A 17,630-nucleotide genomic window follows, 5' to 3' on the forward strand; every position below is an offset into this window, starting at 1 on the left:
AAATTTTGGAAACACAATTCAAAGGACACGTCTTCTCGACTGTGGGTTGGTAAGGGCAGTTCATTGTTGCACCCGAAACCTAAGTGTTGGCACAAATTGTACTAGCCTATGAGATCACTGCAATTGGTTTCAGACATTTCTTTTTGCTCACAGCTACCTTCTGAAGACTCTAGGACAATTTAATTAAAAGTGCACTTTGATTCCTACTTCTTTCAATAAAAAATATAAAATTACCCTCACTTGAGAACTATCAGACTAAAAGGTTTGTGATTGCTTTCTACTGTCACCTTGCTCCCTGCCAATTATCATGTCAGGTTGGTCTAGGGCATGTTTCCTTTGTTTTGAGCACCCAAGACCCTTTTGGCTCTAAGTATTATTTGAATTGATGGTAACATAACTACTTTATACAGAGGTCTCTTGGTAACTTAATGTAGGGCCCTAATAACAAACAGTACAATTAAACCATTAATAGAATAGGCTGCTAGCAGGTGCTTCAATGTTGGTTTGATGGGCATTAGAATAGCTGATTCAGAGGTTTCTGTAGAGAAACTTAAGCTAAAGACTGTAAAATCAATAAAACTACGGTATCTGCCAGTAGCAATCTGATCCATATACACTGACATTATTTCTCTACAAAAGGCTGATAGAAGGTCAAAAATCTTTTAGCCAATTTAGATGAGCCTTTTATTTTGCATGACATTTTGCATCTCCAAGTTTTGCTTAAAATCACAAGCTTCAGGGAAAAGCCCTTTATATATTTATTCTACTAGATAAAAGAAGATTATTGATTAATCTACCTGTCCTCACACAGTAAGGCGGGGATGAAGCATTAGCATCATTTGAGAACCTCTAATCAGTTCAGTGAGGAGAAGAAAGAGGACCATTTTGGTACCTACTCAAAAGTACTTTATAAGGTATTCAGCTGGGATTTAGCAATCAGTGTATCATTTTTGGGGAAGTATTTATTCAGCACCAATTCTAATAATTTTTTTTTAGTTTTCAATTCCAGTTAAAATTGTTCTTGCTCAACCGGTTGTTCTTTGGCTGTCCCGCTCTCTTAGCTGTGAGTTGGAAGCATGCTGCTGATTTTCTGTACATGAACTTTGTCAAATTGTGGAACTACTAATGGAACACCTGAAAATGTACTTTTTGAAGTTAACCTCATAGTCAAAAGTATTGTCATTACAACAGCACTTTTGAAATGTCAGAAACTCTCCAGCTCATCTAGCATTAAACAACAAAACAAAACAAAGCCCCAAGCAAGCACAAAAGAGATGATGTGGTACGTCTGTGTGTTTTCACTGCCTGATGAGTTTAATCTCAAGGTCTAATATTTCTTCCAGTTGGTTAAATAAATCATCATTGTTAACTGGATTCCAGTTCATACACCATGCACTGTACCTGTTTGGTAGCAAGCACTCATCAGACCCTTTTGGAGTTGTGTTCTAGAAAGAAGTTGTAATGGCTAGCTAGACACTTATCCTCATTTTTTTAGAGTCAACTTTGCAACCCAGAGAGTATCTGCAGCGGTATAACCAAATCCCTGGGATGGTTGGGTATGATTTGTTTATCTAATAATTTATTTATTTTTTTTAATTAAAATTTTCTTTGGTATTACATGAGCCCATAATGGAGTGGTGCCAAGAAGTGCCTTAGACATTAGCAGGCGCTCCATAAATGCCACTCGTTAACCTATGTTGCTAAATCTCTACCCACATAACTTTGGGTAATATGTCTTTTTTTTTTTTTTAGTGTTCTACTAAAATGTGACCACTTAGCTTTTTATCATTCCATTAATTCTTTTTCAGCATCTCTCTCTCTTTTTTTTTTACATCTTGCATTGAAGGTTGTCATGTTTAGTTTTCTCAGAGTAGTTTATGTACGTGTAGATCTTGGTAGACTGTGTTATTGTATTGATGTTATTGCTATCAGTCAGATTTCAAAATTCTGCAGCCAGCATACTTACAATTGGTGATGGATAAAACAACCCCAATTTTCTACTCAGAGAAACGTTTAGGTCCCTGATGAAAAGTTACTAAAATGATACAACAGCCATCGGTAGGTGTCCCTGTCTCTGAGCATGCTCCCACACGACTTGGTTTGAGAGTTTCAATACTTAGTGCCATCTTGTTTGTGTGCAGTATAGTTTGTAAATGTTTGATTGTAACTTTACTATGCTGATTTTAATCATTTAAAATTCCAAATATAAAAGATTTCATGGTCCTGTAATGATAAGTTTTGGAAGCTATATCTCAGATAAAATAAACCCACAGGTAGGTAGAATAATACTTACAGGTGTCCTCTTCTTCCATGAAAATACTGATCACATAACAGGCATACACAAAACCAACCAACTGCAAAGGAGAAAAAAAAAATCTTAAAAATCTAGGACAGATGTCCATAATTAAAAAGCCTAGGTAACCAATAGATAAAGAATACACAGTATTATTATCTATGAATTCATAATAGCAAAAAATCTTAAATGCTATTTAAATGTTTTAAAATAATAGCAGTGATTTTAAAGAACCTTTTCATTTCTACTTAGGTTTAATAGCTTTCTAAAGCAGTACACAGAAATGGGAAAAAAATTGCAGATATTTCACTTAGAGTTTGATTTGGGATTTACAGTTCTTATATTGTAAAATCACCACAGATTATTCAGAACATCTATTTTTAAGTTTTGACTATTTGTAGAGCAATTTGTAGCAACTCTCATTATTACTACAACTATTTTAATGTTTAATTACCACAAAGGGAATCAAAATATGTTCATTGTAAATTAAGTACCAATCATTTACTTAATTGTGGAAAATGCTCTGAGAATGTAGATTCTATTTGAATACTAAATTGTTTTGTTAATTATACACTGCCAGCCACAAATACCAGATATATTGTTCTTCTTTCTTGACTGCGCCTCCTTTGTTTCTGCATCCCCTCCCTTCCCTAATTAGTAACTATTTGAATCTGTCCTTTGGAACTCAGGGAATGTTTAAGAGACTGAAACCTTTTTCCTACTAAGAAACAGGGACATGAAAAGGCTTTTGTACCCAAGGGGGCCTCACAGGGTCCTGCTTGGCTTCAAGGGCAGGGATGTGTATGTGCGCCCATAGTCCAGGGGTAAAGCCTTCTGAGGACAGCTGGCTGTGCTCTTCTGGAGCAGGACCTACCCAAGAGAACAATATTACTTTGAGTTCTTCTGCAGCCACACCATACAGGGGGCCTCCTGTTCCCTCATGGGACATTGCTAGTACTTCAGTAACACATGAAGTCCTAACGTGTAGTCCTGGTGAGGCTACCAGAGTCAAGCCACGCGTTAGATATTGTTGAAGGCTGGTTTTTCTTAGGTTTTTAGAAAATAGATAGACAGACAGATAGATAGAAAGAAAGAAATAGGAGTAATATTTTCTCCTTATGCTCCCATGGATTATCTTGTTCATTCCTTTTAATACATGTGTTCTACTTTGGATTCCTTTATGTGCCTCATTAGATGAATATGACCTACTGTGGAGAATTGACTTTGAAGATGACCCTTTTGCTTGAAGAGCAGTGCAATGAGTTCAGCTGACATGAGTCCTAGTGACAGAAACAGGCAGATCAGATATCTTTTGAACCCTAAAGAGCTAGACCAAGTGACAGCCAGACAAATCAAGAGTTTCTTTGTATGCAGTGTGAGTAGGATGGCGGATACTTTGGGTCTCTTCTACTCACTTTGCAAGGAGAGGGTAGTAGAAGAATGGATGAATCATGTTACAATAGAAAAATTTCTGAACTAGTTTTGTTACTTTTGTTACAGACCAACATTGAGATGCTGCATTGTTTACCTTGGACGTTGCTTATTGAATAGTTAGGCCACAGATGCTTGATAGCTTACGTAGTCCAATAATTTTTCCCCTACAGCAAACTCAGGTAAGTTAAATCTCACAAATCATTATTCTTCCATCTAAGTAGGTGAAAGATAAGCAAACTGTTTTGATTGAGTGCTGTAGGACTTTTCTAGTATAAAGCTAAGGCCTGCACGATAGCTCAATACTACAATGAATATTATTTTTCTACTTTCCTAATAGACTATACATCTCTCCAAAAAAATCTATTTACACCTTTATGCTGATTTGAAGTAGAATAAATTATTATTTTGTCTTCATTGATACCTTTTGAGATGATAATGGTGTCTAAACCGTATATTAGCACATTATTAGCCTCTTTGGCAGGGAACATATTTTGGTGTCTTCTAACATTAGCTCATTCCATTTGGTATGCTGGGTCCATCGGCATTTACTGGTTGGTTCATTGGCATTTACTGGAAGAAAGGCCAGAGGATTGATGAGAAGGGTCCTTGAGAGCAAACTCAGTGAACTCAATGCTAAAACACTGTTTTCATACATCAATATGTAGAGTTAATTTGATGGGGTTGAAAAAAATCCCATCCTGATAGAGAGATTTTAACTTGAAAATGAAGTCTACCCCATCCTTCTCTGGTTTGCCTTCCAGCTGTTACAAGACACCTGGAAAATAGTAACTGCTAATGACTGTTCCATAAATTGCTTTGTTACATATTTATACATTTAAAGGAACAAATCTAAGCAACCTCTAGGGACTCTTTTTAATACAAAATAAAAACTTATTTTTTTGCAAGAAACTTTTTAATGATTCTAATACAAGTTTCCTTCTAGGCTAAACAAAAAAGGGGTTGACCAGATGGCTATCACTGAAGAACAAATGCAAGTTATTTAGTCCTGATTCCATCATTTGAGTAAGTGCAGTTGAAATTTAGGGAGAGGTTTGGGGTTAGGATGAGACACTGAGCAAGTTAGAAAGACTGCATAAGAAGATGATTATAGATGTACTTTTATAAAGGCAAAAGGAGCAAACTCAACTGAATAATTTTTCAAATAAATTTTTCAAAAAAATGTTTTTACTTAAGTTTTATTTATTTTGTATTTCTTCCCTGTGTTTCAGGACCATGGATTATTTTAAAATTATTGGGTTAACTGTGCTTCTGAAAAGATTGCACTGAAGATAATTCATCGATAGATTTATTTCTCTTTTTCCAAATGAGTCTTTTTTTTAAAAAAATTAATTAATTTATTTATTTATTTATGGCTGCGTTGGGTCTTCGTTGCTGCGCGTGGGCTTTTCTCTAGTTGTGGTGAGCCGGGGCCACCCTTCGTTGCGGTGCGTGGGCTTCTCATTGCGGTGGCTTCTCTTGTTGCAGAGCACGGACTCTAGGCACACGGGCCTCAGTAGCTGTGGCTCGTGGGCTACAGAGTTCAGGCTCAGTAGTTGTGGCTCATGGGCCTAGTTGCTCTGCGGCATGTGGGATCCTCCCGGACCAGGGCTCGAACCCGTGTCCCCTGCATTGGCAGGCGGATTCTCAGCCACTGCGCCCACAGGGAAGCCCCCAAATGAGTCTTCTGACAAATAGAAAGTAAGATCAGGCTCTTAGTTATAGTGATGCCACACTATCCTTCCCTATTCAGTGAATTATTTTTTATTAATGAAATGTGAGAACACCCAGTTTTTAAAGAACAGAGCAATGCATAGCAACAGAAAATTTGTCATCTCCAATTGTTTACTAATGGATCTTAATAATATCTTGAGAGATGTAAAGAAAGGAATTTTGGCTAAGTAATTGAAATATTCAATACCATTAACCGGAAACAGTAAGATAAAGACATGCCATATTAGAAACATTAGGTCATTGTCCAGGCCTTCAAACAGAATTTGTCAGGCATAATCTCAATATTATAACAAATGAATTAATTAAAGTATATCCTTTTACTTTTGCTTTATTGATTGGCATACTAATAAAATATTTATTCCCAAAATTACTTTTGCTATCATGATTAACCAAATGACTGTTTAACTAATAATGTTATTCTCATGAGAACATGTCTAGACATCATGTTAATCACTTATTTGTAGAAGCTGACTGTTGTATAGTTCTTGGTTTCCCAGAACATGAGTTGAAATAGTCCCTGTGGCTTTCTGCTTATCTCCAAGAAATGGAGTAAAATGCATTCTTGCCAATAGTGAAGACACATAAAATAAATAAAATCAGGATAATAATCCTGATTATTTCTGCTTTAAATAAAGTTTTGAGTCATTCATTTTAAAGACACCTCTTTTCTCTTCCATTAAAAACATCCATCTCTATAGTTGTAACATTTAAATGATTTTCTCCTCCATATTGTAAATTCTGATTGCATAAATTCCACCTTTTTCAATATATTAAATGGATGTAAATGGCATAAGACTAGATTCCAACACCATTTTTTTTTTTTTTTTGATGAAGGGATTGATTCGTTTTTGCAAGTAAGATTTGTATATGAGATTGATTTGTTTGGCCTGCAGGCCTTGTACAAGGATTGACAGGATCAGGTTTCACACATGCAGATACTAGCATGACAACAATGCATTGTCTGTGTGTCCTGCTAATTGTGGGTCTTGGTAAAAACGAGTCAAAGAAATGAGTCATCTCTACAAGCCTGAGTGTCTTAAGGAATCAGTTTTAGGTGAAGTGGATGGGTGAGAAAAGCTCATTTAGGGAACTCAGAGAGAAGAGCTTTTTCAGACCTAGCCTTAGGGTGAGAGAACTGAGGGGTCTGAGGGAAGCCAAAAGGATTCTTGAACAATAATAACTCCCCAATACTTTACCAAATTTCCCAGCATTCACACCAACATTTAAGCCCTAAAGCTTAAGAGAATCCATAAGGAATGACAGAAGTTTTTCTATTTAACACAGGTTCTAAACGGCTCTTTGTTAGTCAATTCTTCCTCAAGTCCAAAATGACTTTATAAAAATCTTGGCCATATATATGTGCTAGCATATTTGTTTCTGACGAACCTAAGGGCAAGACAGGAATAAAGACGCAGATGTAGAGAATGGACTTGAGGACATGGGGAGTGGGAAGGGTGTGCTGGGACGAAGTGAGAGAGTAGCACTGACATATGTACACTATCAAATGTAAAATAGATAGCTAGTGGGAAGCAGCAGCATAGCACAGGGAGATCAGCTTGGTGCTTTGTGACCACCTACAGGGGTGGGATAGGAAGGGTGGGAGGGAGATGAAAGAGGGAGGGGATATGGGGATATATGTATACATATAGCTGATTCACTTTGTCATACAGCAGCAACTAACACAACAATGTAAAGCAATTATACTCCAATAAAGATGTTAAAAAAAAAAAAAAAGAGAAAGATGAGGAAAAAAAAAAGTCTTGGCCAAAGCCGGCCCTATTGGAGGCAGGCAGGCAGAGACTGACCCTCTTTGCTCTGTGTAGAACTTTGTCCCTATGGAAGTCATTAAGTTGGACACTTGTGAGCAGAAAGCTTCTGCATGTAATTTATTTGGGTTAAGGTGTTAAGTTACTTATAAAAGGAAGCATAGCTACCTAATGTCAAGAATGTGCAGGGTTTGGGATTTTACTCTACTTTATAAGCTAGCAAGTTAGCCTGTTACCCTTTCATGGATGCTGGACAAGAGACCAAGGACTTTACTGCTCATGGCACAGAAGCCAGCACAAGCTTCACACCTCTTGGCTGTACTCCCCACGCCCCTTGGGCCATGATGGACCCCTGCACGTATAGTGGGTTGTGTTGCAGGAGAGGAATATTGAGTTACATTTTTAAAATTGGAGTATAATTGCTTTACAATGTTGTGATAGTTTCCGCTGTACAATGAAGTGAATCAGCTATATGTATACATATAGCCCCTCCCTCTTAGGCCTCTCCCTCCTCCAATCCCACCCATCTTAAAGCATTCGTCTAAGTAAAAAAAAAAAAAAAGACAAACAATAGAAAAATGAGCAAAGAACATAAATATCTAAGCTATACAGAAAGAAAGAAAACTAATAAACTGTGGAATGATGTCATACATCAGTCATAAATTAAATGCACATTAAGAGTACAAGAAAACTATGTTATCACCAAATTTGCAACATTCTTTTGTGGGTGTGTGTTAGCAAAGATGGTCAGATAGATATTCTCATATACTACGTTTGGAAGAAAAAGTTGGCAAAAAACATTATACTCTTTCACCTAGTAATTTTACCTCTAAAAACCCATCACACAGAAATATTTTAAAAATCTCTATAGTGATTGTTATTTATTTATTTATTTTTTGAGTTACTTTTCTAGCAAGAGGAAGCAAGCCTACTCTTTGTCACGGGGGAGGAGTTACCTCATCCCTAAGGGTTGCTAGCTGAAAACACAACCCTGAGAAATGGTTCAGGCAAAGAGTGATGATAAATTTGGAGGTCATCAGTGTATCTATAGATAGTATTTAAAGCCATGTGACTGGATTAGATCACTAAGGAAGTGAGTGAAGGGAGAGAAGGGGTCCAGGGATGAATTCCTGGAACATATTACATTTAGGGGTTGGAGAGAAGTTAACTCACCAGCAAGAGACTGAAAGGGACTGACTCAAGGGATACAGAGATACAAGAAAGCCAGGGCAACTGGCCGAATCCAAGGCCTCCGATAGGTCAAGGTCAACGAGCACCGTGTTTCTGAGTCCTGGGTTGGGTAAAGTGGAGGAAATGGGAGACCCTGATGGCAGTGGTTTTGATGGAGCGTGGGGCAAAAATCTGATCAGAGTGGGTTCAGGAGGAAATAGGATGTCAACGATTGTTTCAAGGAGTTTTGCCTAAAAGGAGAGTAGAGAAAGGGATAGCAGCTGGAGAAAGATGTGAGGTCGATGGGGATTTTTGTTTTTGTTTTTATAAGTGGGCATTACTACAACATGTTTGCTTTCTGATGGGGATAAACTCTTTTTTTAATCATAATTCACAATTTGGGGTCATGGAGAACAAATAATCTCTTGCCTGTCCAAGCACACATGCACTTCTTATCTGTCTCCAAGCCCTCTATAATCCTGCTTCAACCTGGCTTTCAAAGCTTATCCTCCACTCTTCTCTGCCATAAGCCTGTGCTCCAACTCCTCAGGCATTCCCCATTCTTTGCTTGCCCACCAACCCCTAACCTGTTCTCATACCTCTGCTTGCCCAAACCCGCTCTTCCTTTAAGTCCTCATGTTTATGTCACTTTCTTTGATCTCTCCAGTAGATACGCCTCTAGTCTGAACTGTCTCAACACTTTGTTCTTATATCTCCAATGGCGGGTCCCAGCATTGCTTTGTATCATAGCTATGTGTGCACTTCCCAGTAGACCCTTGAAGGCAGGAACCCTCGGAGAGAGCTGATAGAATGGCCACATCCTCTGAGAGTCCTGACCTGGTTCCTTCAGGAAGAGGATCTGCTCCTTCCCTTACTTTGGCATGGCCTCATGTACCACGATGAAGGCACATTTCACATGATTATACAATCTGTTTGCATGTCTGTCTCCACCACCAGGCTCTGGAGAGAACTTTTTGTCAACTCAACTTTGCATTTCGGACACATTGCCTGGTACAAAGAATGTACTCATTAAATGTTTATGAATGAATAAATGATGAGAAGCGCTGTATTGCAAAGCAAAGTGGGGGCAGGGAAACCAGTATGGCTGAAATAAGGTGGATGAATATCACAATTCCAGCGTGTTAGCAGCGCTGAAATTCCCACAGGGTTCCCGGGTCACTCAGCCAATGTAAAAGCCAGCTCTGCTCACCACAGCAGTAGCTTTCATCTTGACTTGATAAGTTCCATAGATTTTTGTTGCTTTGCTTTGATACCATGCAATAAACACGAGAACAAGCCAATGATTGTACCATGTTAGACAGATGGGTGTATCACAAACATGTAGAAAGAAAAGGGATTTCAGGGATATTAGTCTATTTCCACTTATGAATTAACTATTGGTTGATTTTACATGAAACCGAACATTTGAAGTACATTAAAAGTAGCTACAGGTATCCCTGAATACATGCTGCTTCCTTCACTGGGGACAGGAGAAATAATATGATGGAGTAAGAATTTTCCAGCCACTTTACTGAAGTGATCAGTGGTTTTCATAAGGAATGCTGGTGCTCCAACCCTCACTGCAAGTCTGAATGCAGCCTGCCCTCTTGTCATGTCAGGATGACAGACGACAGAATGTCCAGGCACATGACACATGGTTACTAATTTGGGAACCTTCCGACTCCCTCTTCTAGAAGGGGTGTGGGCTCAGCTTTGTGCAATGGCTCACCCTCTGTACTGGATGGGACAGCAGGCATATCCTTCCTTCCTAGGGAGATATTTAAAATCTCTGAGACTGGGCTTCCCTGGTGGCACAGTGGTTAAGAATCCGCCTGCCAATGCAGGGGACATGGGTTCGACCCCTGGTCCGGGAAGATCCCACATGCCGCGGAGCAATTAAGCCCGCGCGCCACAACTACTGAGCCCATGTGCCACAACTACTGAAGCCCGCGCACCTAGAGCCCGTGCTCCGCAACAAGAGAAGCCACTGCAATGAGAAGCCCGTGCGCCACAATGAAGAGTAGCCCCCGCTGCAACTAGAGAAAGCCCACGTGCAGCAACAAAGACCCAACTCAGCCAATAAATAAATTAATTAATTAATTAAAAATTTAAAAATCCTTAAAAAAACAAAACAAAACAAAACAAAAAACTCTGAGACTGAAGAACAGGCTGCAGATGGGCAGTCTCGTCACACAGAGCTGTGTGGACACGTCTCTTTCTCTATGGCTTCCAGGAGGGCTTCTTCGTGTAACTGTCACCCATGTCCGCCTGTTTTCTCCTGTGTGCCCAGCAGAACAAAAGTCTGGGAACTTAGGATCCCCAGGGGAGGAGGTCCCCCGAGGGACTGGCTTCTTATTTATTCGCATGACTCTAGGGAGAGTATCCTTGGAATCCTAGCAATTCTGAACCTATTTGTTTTTTAATCAAGCTGCTCATGCTTACCCTTCAGGAATCCAGAATTTGTTATGTCTGTTTATGGGAGTGTCCTATGCCAAGTGAAGCCTGAAATTATTTGAAGACATTTGGTTCACTCTGCTAAGAGTCCCACTGGCACCCTGGGCTCCAAATGAATCGATGAATATGGAAATAAGTTGTTTTCTCTACGATGACCATAAAAATATACACTGGCAACAGCACCACATTACTTTGGGCTTTGGGGATTTATTGCCCTTACGTGTATGAGAAGCACTTGTGTAGACAGTCAAAATGCAAAACAAATGGTTTGCTGGCTTCAACCAAGGAAGATAAGCTTTTTAATGACATGCTTTTATGATGCAGACACTCTGCACAAGCCAGCTCAGCAATCTACAGAGGACACACAAGTTACTCTGACTTGCAGAAAGCCTTGTTCTCAGTGCATTTCTGGTGTCAAGTCATTGAGGAATAAGCGCATTGTTCAAACAGGACAAACAAACAAATAAGCCTATTTAGGTAACTCATATCTGGGACCTTTCTAAGTGTCCACTGCCAAGCTTGATGATTCTTCAATGGCATCATGTAAATAGTTTGGTAGGGTCATAGTACCTGAGTGTTACGAGGTAATTTGAAGAAAAATGTTTCTATTAAGGAAAATGTCTTCTAGTTTTTACCCATTTTACAATCTTAAACATAAAGCTAAAAGTCAATTTGTAAATGTGTGAGATGCACGTAAATGTAGCTTGGAGCTAAAGAGTTGTTTTTGTGATGGTGTTGGAATGTGGTGGGTAGGGTCTTGGGTGAGCATATATGGGGACTTATTCTAGGTCACATCGAGATCTGCCCCCTCCATACCTGACCCTCTACATGGAGTCAGGTCCAGGGAACTGGAGTAAAAGCTGGGCTTGGGCAGAAGCCCACTCTGACCCACCTCAACTTGTCTGTTCCATCTTCTGTCCCTGTTTCCATCTTGAGCTGTTGACTTCACTCTCTAGCAACTCAGACCTCTAGTTCTGATGACTCATTTTGAATCTGTTCTTTGGCTTACTGGAGCATGTTGACTCTTCTTGTGCCTCTCAGGGTCAAGGGTGGGCACCCTCAGTGTCTCAGGAGAGACATTCCTGCCAATACACCCTCAAATCCAGCTTGCCACTGGACCACACAACCTGACAGTGGGACATCGATCTCCAAATCTTACGTATTGAGAACGGAGATCCCCAGAGCACTCACTGAAAGGCAGTGGATGGCAGAGTGGCCGTGCTCTGAGCCCCCTCTTAGGTAGCCAGGCACTGCCCCAGGGCATACAGATCTGCGTGTCTGTCCACTGCCACCCGCTTCCCACTGAGGAGCTGGCTCAGTCAGTAAGGGAGTCGTTGAGAGGATATTAACAAACGGCAATGTCTGGAGCCCTATCGATTGTGGACACTGCTCCCGCCATCCAGGGACAGTCATGCAACCTCCGTAGACTTCTCAGCCCCTTGTTGCAGATGGAGTTCTATGTGGATATATAGACTTTACAGATCTTAGGAGAACCCAAGAGAAAAACAGGCATTCCTCTGCTTGGACGATCTGTGGAATTTAAGGGGAGACATTTTGCAAAATGGAAGTCTCCTTGTCCGTAATCAAGTGGGGTTTTCACAGGCTTCTTAATTTGTTTGAGGGATGTATTTGAAAGTCCCACCTAGTGACAGTGTGGCAGGAGCTGTGATCCGCTTGGCTGAATTAGTACGTGGAGTCAAATCCACCTAATTCCCTTCTTGGACAGGAGACCGAATGAGACTGTGGTCTAGTTCTGAGAAGGCCCCAGGGTGTTCTTTGTGATCAACTGGCTGCAGTACCAGTGCACCAGCCTTTGTAACTAATGAACCTTTGAGGGAAGCAGAGGCGCAGCCTAGGATCTGCCCGGACTTCACTGTTGTGCAGCAGATCACCCATCCTCCACTCAGGGCCAAGGCGGGGGAGGATCCCATGTCATGGACCACCTGACCTCTCCCGATGGTCTCTGTGATGAGTACTGCCACTTTGCCTGTGTGCTGTTCCTACACCCTCCTTGGTTCTGAGCCTCTGTATCTCTTTTCTCATGACTTCTAGAACAACGTCAGGGTCCCCGGGACCAATGATCTTCTTTGGAGGAATTCAGGGAGTTCTGTTTAATGCTTGGGGAATCAACAAGAGGGAACTCTTGCTTCCTGTGCTGCTCCAGTGTATCCGGTTCTCAGGATGGGTTTCAGCCTTGTCCCTGGAATTCAGTGCTTATCTTAAGGTTAATGGTTATGCTGGTTGAGAGTCCAGCTTTGTGGTTGGAGAGATCTCAGTTCAAATACTGGCTTTGCCACTACTATCTGAGCAAAATTTGGCAAGGTATTTGACCTCTCTGAGCCTCAGTTTCCTCACATATAAAATGGGGAAAATGATCATATTAAATACTTCATTGATTATTGTGAGGGTTACTGAGCTAATGGATGTCTAGTGCTTAGCACAGGGCTTAGCAGGACACTATAGGTCCACTGATTCATTAAGCCCTTATATCTTTAAGACCTAAGTTCTATCATCATCTTCATCCTATGAAGGAGAAAACTGAGGCACAGAGGTTAATCAATTTGTCCCCAAACCACTTAGGTAGGATGTTACACTCTGGCTCTGTAGCCCATGATGTTGACCTCTCTCCTTACTGCTGCTGTATATACAGTTCTTCTACAATCCAAAGCTGCATTTACTTGGCAAAGCAGTTACAAACTCCTTTATACTATAATCTCAAGATTTTTCTTTTTTTAAAATTAATTAATTAATTTATTTATTTATTTTTGGCTGTGTTGGGTCTTCGTTGCTGCGCGCGGGCTTTCTCTAGTTGCGGTGAGCGGGGACTACTCTTTGTTGTGGTGCGCGGGCTTCTCATTGCGGTGGCTTCTCTTGTTGCAGAGCACGGGTTCTAGGGCGTGCAGGCTTCAGAGCGCAGGCTCAGTAGTTGTGGCGCACGGGCTTTGTTGCTCTGCGGCACATGGGATCTTCCCGGACGAGGGATCGAACCTGTGTCCCCTGCATTGGCAGGCGGATTCTTAACCACTGCGCCACCAGGGAAGTCCCAAGATTTTTTTCATAGTAATCTTACATGGGATTAAGTACTACCCAGGTGTTCACGCACCCCACTGCTCACCACATGCTCTGTTCTTTTAAAATGATGATTTAAACTTCCCAAAGCATTTAAAAAGCCTGAGAAGTACAAGATTTGAGTCAAAAGCATAAAATAGTTCCAAGATGCTTGTGTCTAATAATCTGGAGTTTTTAGACTTTACTTTTAGTTTTACTAGGTACTTTTCCAATTACAATGAGCATCATTACAGTCATCATTATTCCTTATAATATGTTGAAATCATTAGAAAGGAGGCGGTTTTCACTAATGTTATCCATTTTCTTATTGCCCAAACTAAGAGTTTTTTCCTAAGATGGCTTTGGAATGATCCCAGAACTATAAGGTTGTGATATTTCCTTTCAAATTCTAGTGCCTGTCAGGGTCCAGGCAAATTCATTATTATTGGAGTTTAATTGATTGCTAAATGTTTTGTTGAAATTCAGGTGCACCATGTATTTAGATCCAAGCACAGTCTAGCAATCATTACCGAAAATGCAACAAGGTTAATTCACTATGATCTACTCTTAGAGAGTCTGTGTTGACCTCTAGGGGTTCTATCATTTTTGTTACTAAGAGTCCTTAAATAATGTGTTTAAGAATCTATTCCATTGTAGGATGGTGGAAGGATGGAGTTTTCTTTCTCTATAATTTGTGAAATTCATCTTTCAAGAAATGAGACAGTTGCCCAGGTCCAAGAAGGAAAACTTAAAGAACCACCCAAGCAGCACTCTTGGTTCTTTACCTTTGATAAAAGTAAGTTGCATGGTTTATGGAAGACGGGGATGAGCTCTGAGTTGTACAAGCCACACCAAAGCTGTTGCAATCCAAATATCTCAAACAGAGCCATGTGCTACCAGTGGGGTCACTGGGATTCTCATAGGAGCAGCTGTTCCCATGATGCCAAAGCTGGCTCTTGGCAACCTTTGTTGTCCCCAGTTGGCATTTTCAAGGTAGATATCTCAGGCCCAATTGTCAACCTCCATCAAAGTGCAAGATGTTTACACGTAACCACATTCCAGAAAGGGAATTTGGGAGTTGGAGTGTTAATCAAAAAGGATATTTGGGTTGGGTAAGAGGGGTCGGACTGAAAGAAAGTAGTTTCAAAACTATTTTTTCAACTAACTTTTTTGGATTAAAATATTTTACTTCAAGAACCAGTGAAATTTCGAGATGCTTTAAAGATCTAAGTTATACTTTAAAAGAGTCTTTGTAGACATACTGTACCCACAAAAATCCTAAGTAAAAAATAGGCGATATTTTTTGTAGTTGTGGGTGAAAATAAATGGTACCTCTGCTTCTATTTCAGGTGTTTAAAAATGAGAATAGTTGACAATAGCTCTGGCTACTGGTTCTTATTCCAGTTATCGGACTGAAACTGTTTTGCTGTATGGACATCCCAGGAGAAAGGCATTAAGGGTTAGTTCAGTGGTAGTTAAAGCTGGTCTCCCTACTCTGCCTTGAGAAGTAGAAACTGTGTGGGAAGAAGCTTTGGTGTCACATAAACTCAGCGGGAGAGAATAGTGTTCAATGAGCTTTAAAAATATGGCATCTTAAAAGGGTTCTCGAATCATCTCTCTCAGCATCACTGACAAAAAGTATATGTTCCCTACCAGGTTTGATAGTTTTCTACTTTTCCACATGATGGGAGCTGAGCTGAGAGAATGATCTTATTCACTGTAGAGAATTCTAGAGAATATCTGAATGGGCATATATTACACAGCCATTTCTAGGTAATAATCTGATACTTCAAGACAGATGATATCTCCTTATATTTTATGGTGCATGTTGCTATTTCATTAGAAGAAGAGACCTATGTAACCATTTGTGGTGACATTTGAGCATTTACTAGGTACTTAGTGCTAAGTTCTCCAGAATTTAACTTTCACAACGTATTTGTAAGGTGAGTAGTATCTTTTTTTTGTGGATGAGGAAATGAAGGATCAGAATAACTAGTTTCAGTTTACATAGCTAGTTAGTAGTGGAATCAGGAATCAAGTGTACGCCATTAGTCTACAAAGTCCACGTCTTTGACATAGTTTAGAATGTCTCCATATTCACTGGGCAAGACCTGAGACAGTGAAGACTTGGGTTTCATTAGAGCTTCTCCACTGAGAAGGCACCGTGCGTGGCAAGTGGCTCATGCTGCCCTCCCAACAGCCCTAGGCTCCCAACCATTCTTGCTCATTGATGGACCAAACCAAGCCCGACCCTGTATCACTTTTCTCTTTCTCCTTTCTTTGCTCCTCCTCTTGGGTCACAAAGTAGAGCAGAACTATAGTGCCCATGCCTTATAAATAAGAACAAATGAACTGGGACTTCCCTGGTGGCTCAGTGATTGAGAATCCGCCTGCCAGTGCAGGGGACACAGGTTCGATCCCTGGTCCTGGAAGATCCCAAATGCTGCAGAGCAACTAAGCCCGTGCGCCACAACTACTGAAGCCTGCGTGCCTAGGCTGGTGCTCCACAACAAGAGAAGCCACCGTCATGAGAAGCCCATGCACCACGCATCACAACGAAGAGTAGCCCCTGCTCGCCACAACTAGAGAAAGCAGGTGCGCAGCAGCGAAGACCCAACACAACCAAAAAAAAAAAAAAAAAAAAGAACAAATGAATTTTAACTTCCTCAGCTTCAACTGTGGCTTCATCTTCCTCCTCAGGCTTACCCCCAGCCTCAGCCTGGACCTCAGCTTCACTTCCAGAACCTGGCAAATTCTACGTTAATGTCTCGCTCATGATCTTCAGGAATTCCTCTACATAGCGTCAAATCCTGACAGCTGCGAGATCACTCTAAGCCCATCTTGGCAAATCAGTTTATCTTTTCATTCACAGTTTCCCATCTCTTCAAATGAGGAGAATACATTAATAGATTGTTTCCACAAACTTTTCCTACAATAAACATTTTTGATCCCATGGAAGTCCCAAATCTAACTCAACACAATCCTTATTCTTGCTTATTACTTTATTGAGCGTAAGACTATTAAAGGGAACCGATCAATATATACACAGACACACCTTACTGTATTTTCTTTCTCCATGCATTCCTTCATTCTTTCTTAATGCATCTGAGGATAAGGAGTCTTTCCTCTTTAAAGGATCACTCCCGTCTCTCTAATGTTTTTTCTTATCTTGATTTTTCAAAGATCTTTCTTTTGCTCTTTTGAGTTTGCTCTTTTGAGACATTGTTTCCAATATCTCCTTTTCACAGACTCTTTTCCTTCTGCCTTCGAAAATGTTTAGTTCTCCCTTATCTTACAAAAATGTCACTTGATTCTGTTATGTCTTACAGCTTCTTCCTTCTACGCATGAACGTCTGAAATGAATGTTGTTATCAGATGCCTGCTTTCCTCTGCTTTTCATTCCTTCCTTAATTCACTGCCATTTGGCTTCTGGCCCTACTTTTCTGCTGAGACTGCTCTTGTAAAGGTTAGCAGTGTACATTTTTTTCAAATCTAATGGCCTTTTTATCCGTCCAAATTCACACAGAATCAGAGTCGACATGAAGCTCCAACTGGACTGTTAGTATTAGATTCTGCCAGGCCTCCCCATCTCTATCCCACCTGCCTCTGGACTGCAGCGGCCCCAGCGCCTAGAAGCAATGCTTGCTGTGATGACAGTGGACCGAAAGGCTAGGTCAATGGTGGGGCTTAGCAATGAATTCCTTTCTGACAGCAGCAGCATGGTCCCGTGTGGG

The 17,630-nt window shown here is 40.5% G+C and overlaps 1 protein-coding gene across 1 annotated transcript in view; it reads right to left on the reverse strand.

The window, feature by feature from the left end:
* Positions 1-17,630, reverse strand: part of NKAIN3 (sodium/potassium transporting ATPase interacting 3) — a 256,013-nt gene that overhangs the window by 32,983 nt on the left and 205,400 nt on the right. Inside the window, 1 exon segment of the mRNA XM_057531912.1 lies at positions 2,294-2,354. Coding sequence (XP_057387895.1) covers positions 2,294-2,354 — 61 coding nt within the window.

This window comes from Balaenoptera acutorostrata, chromosome 17 (genome assembly GCF_949987535.1).
Source record: "Balaenoptera acutorostrata chromosome 17, mBalAcu1.1, whole genome shotgun sequence".
Taxonomy (NCBI): Eukaryota; Metazoa; Chordata; class Mammalia; order Artiodactyla; family Balaenopteridae; genus Balaenoptera; species Balaenoptera acutorostrata.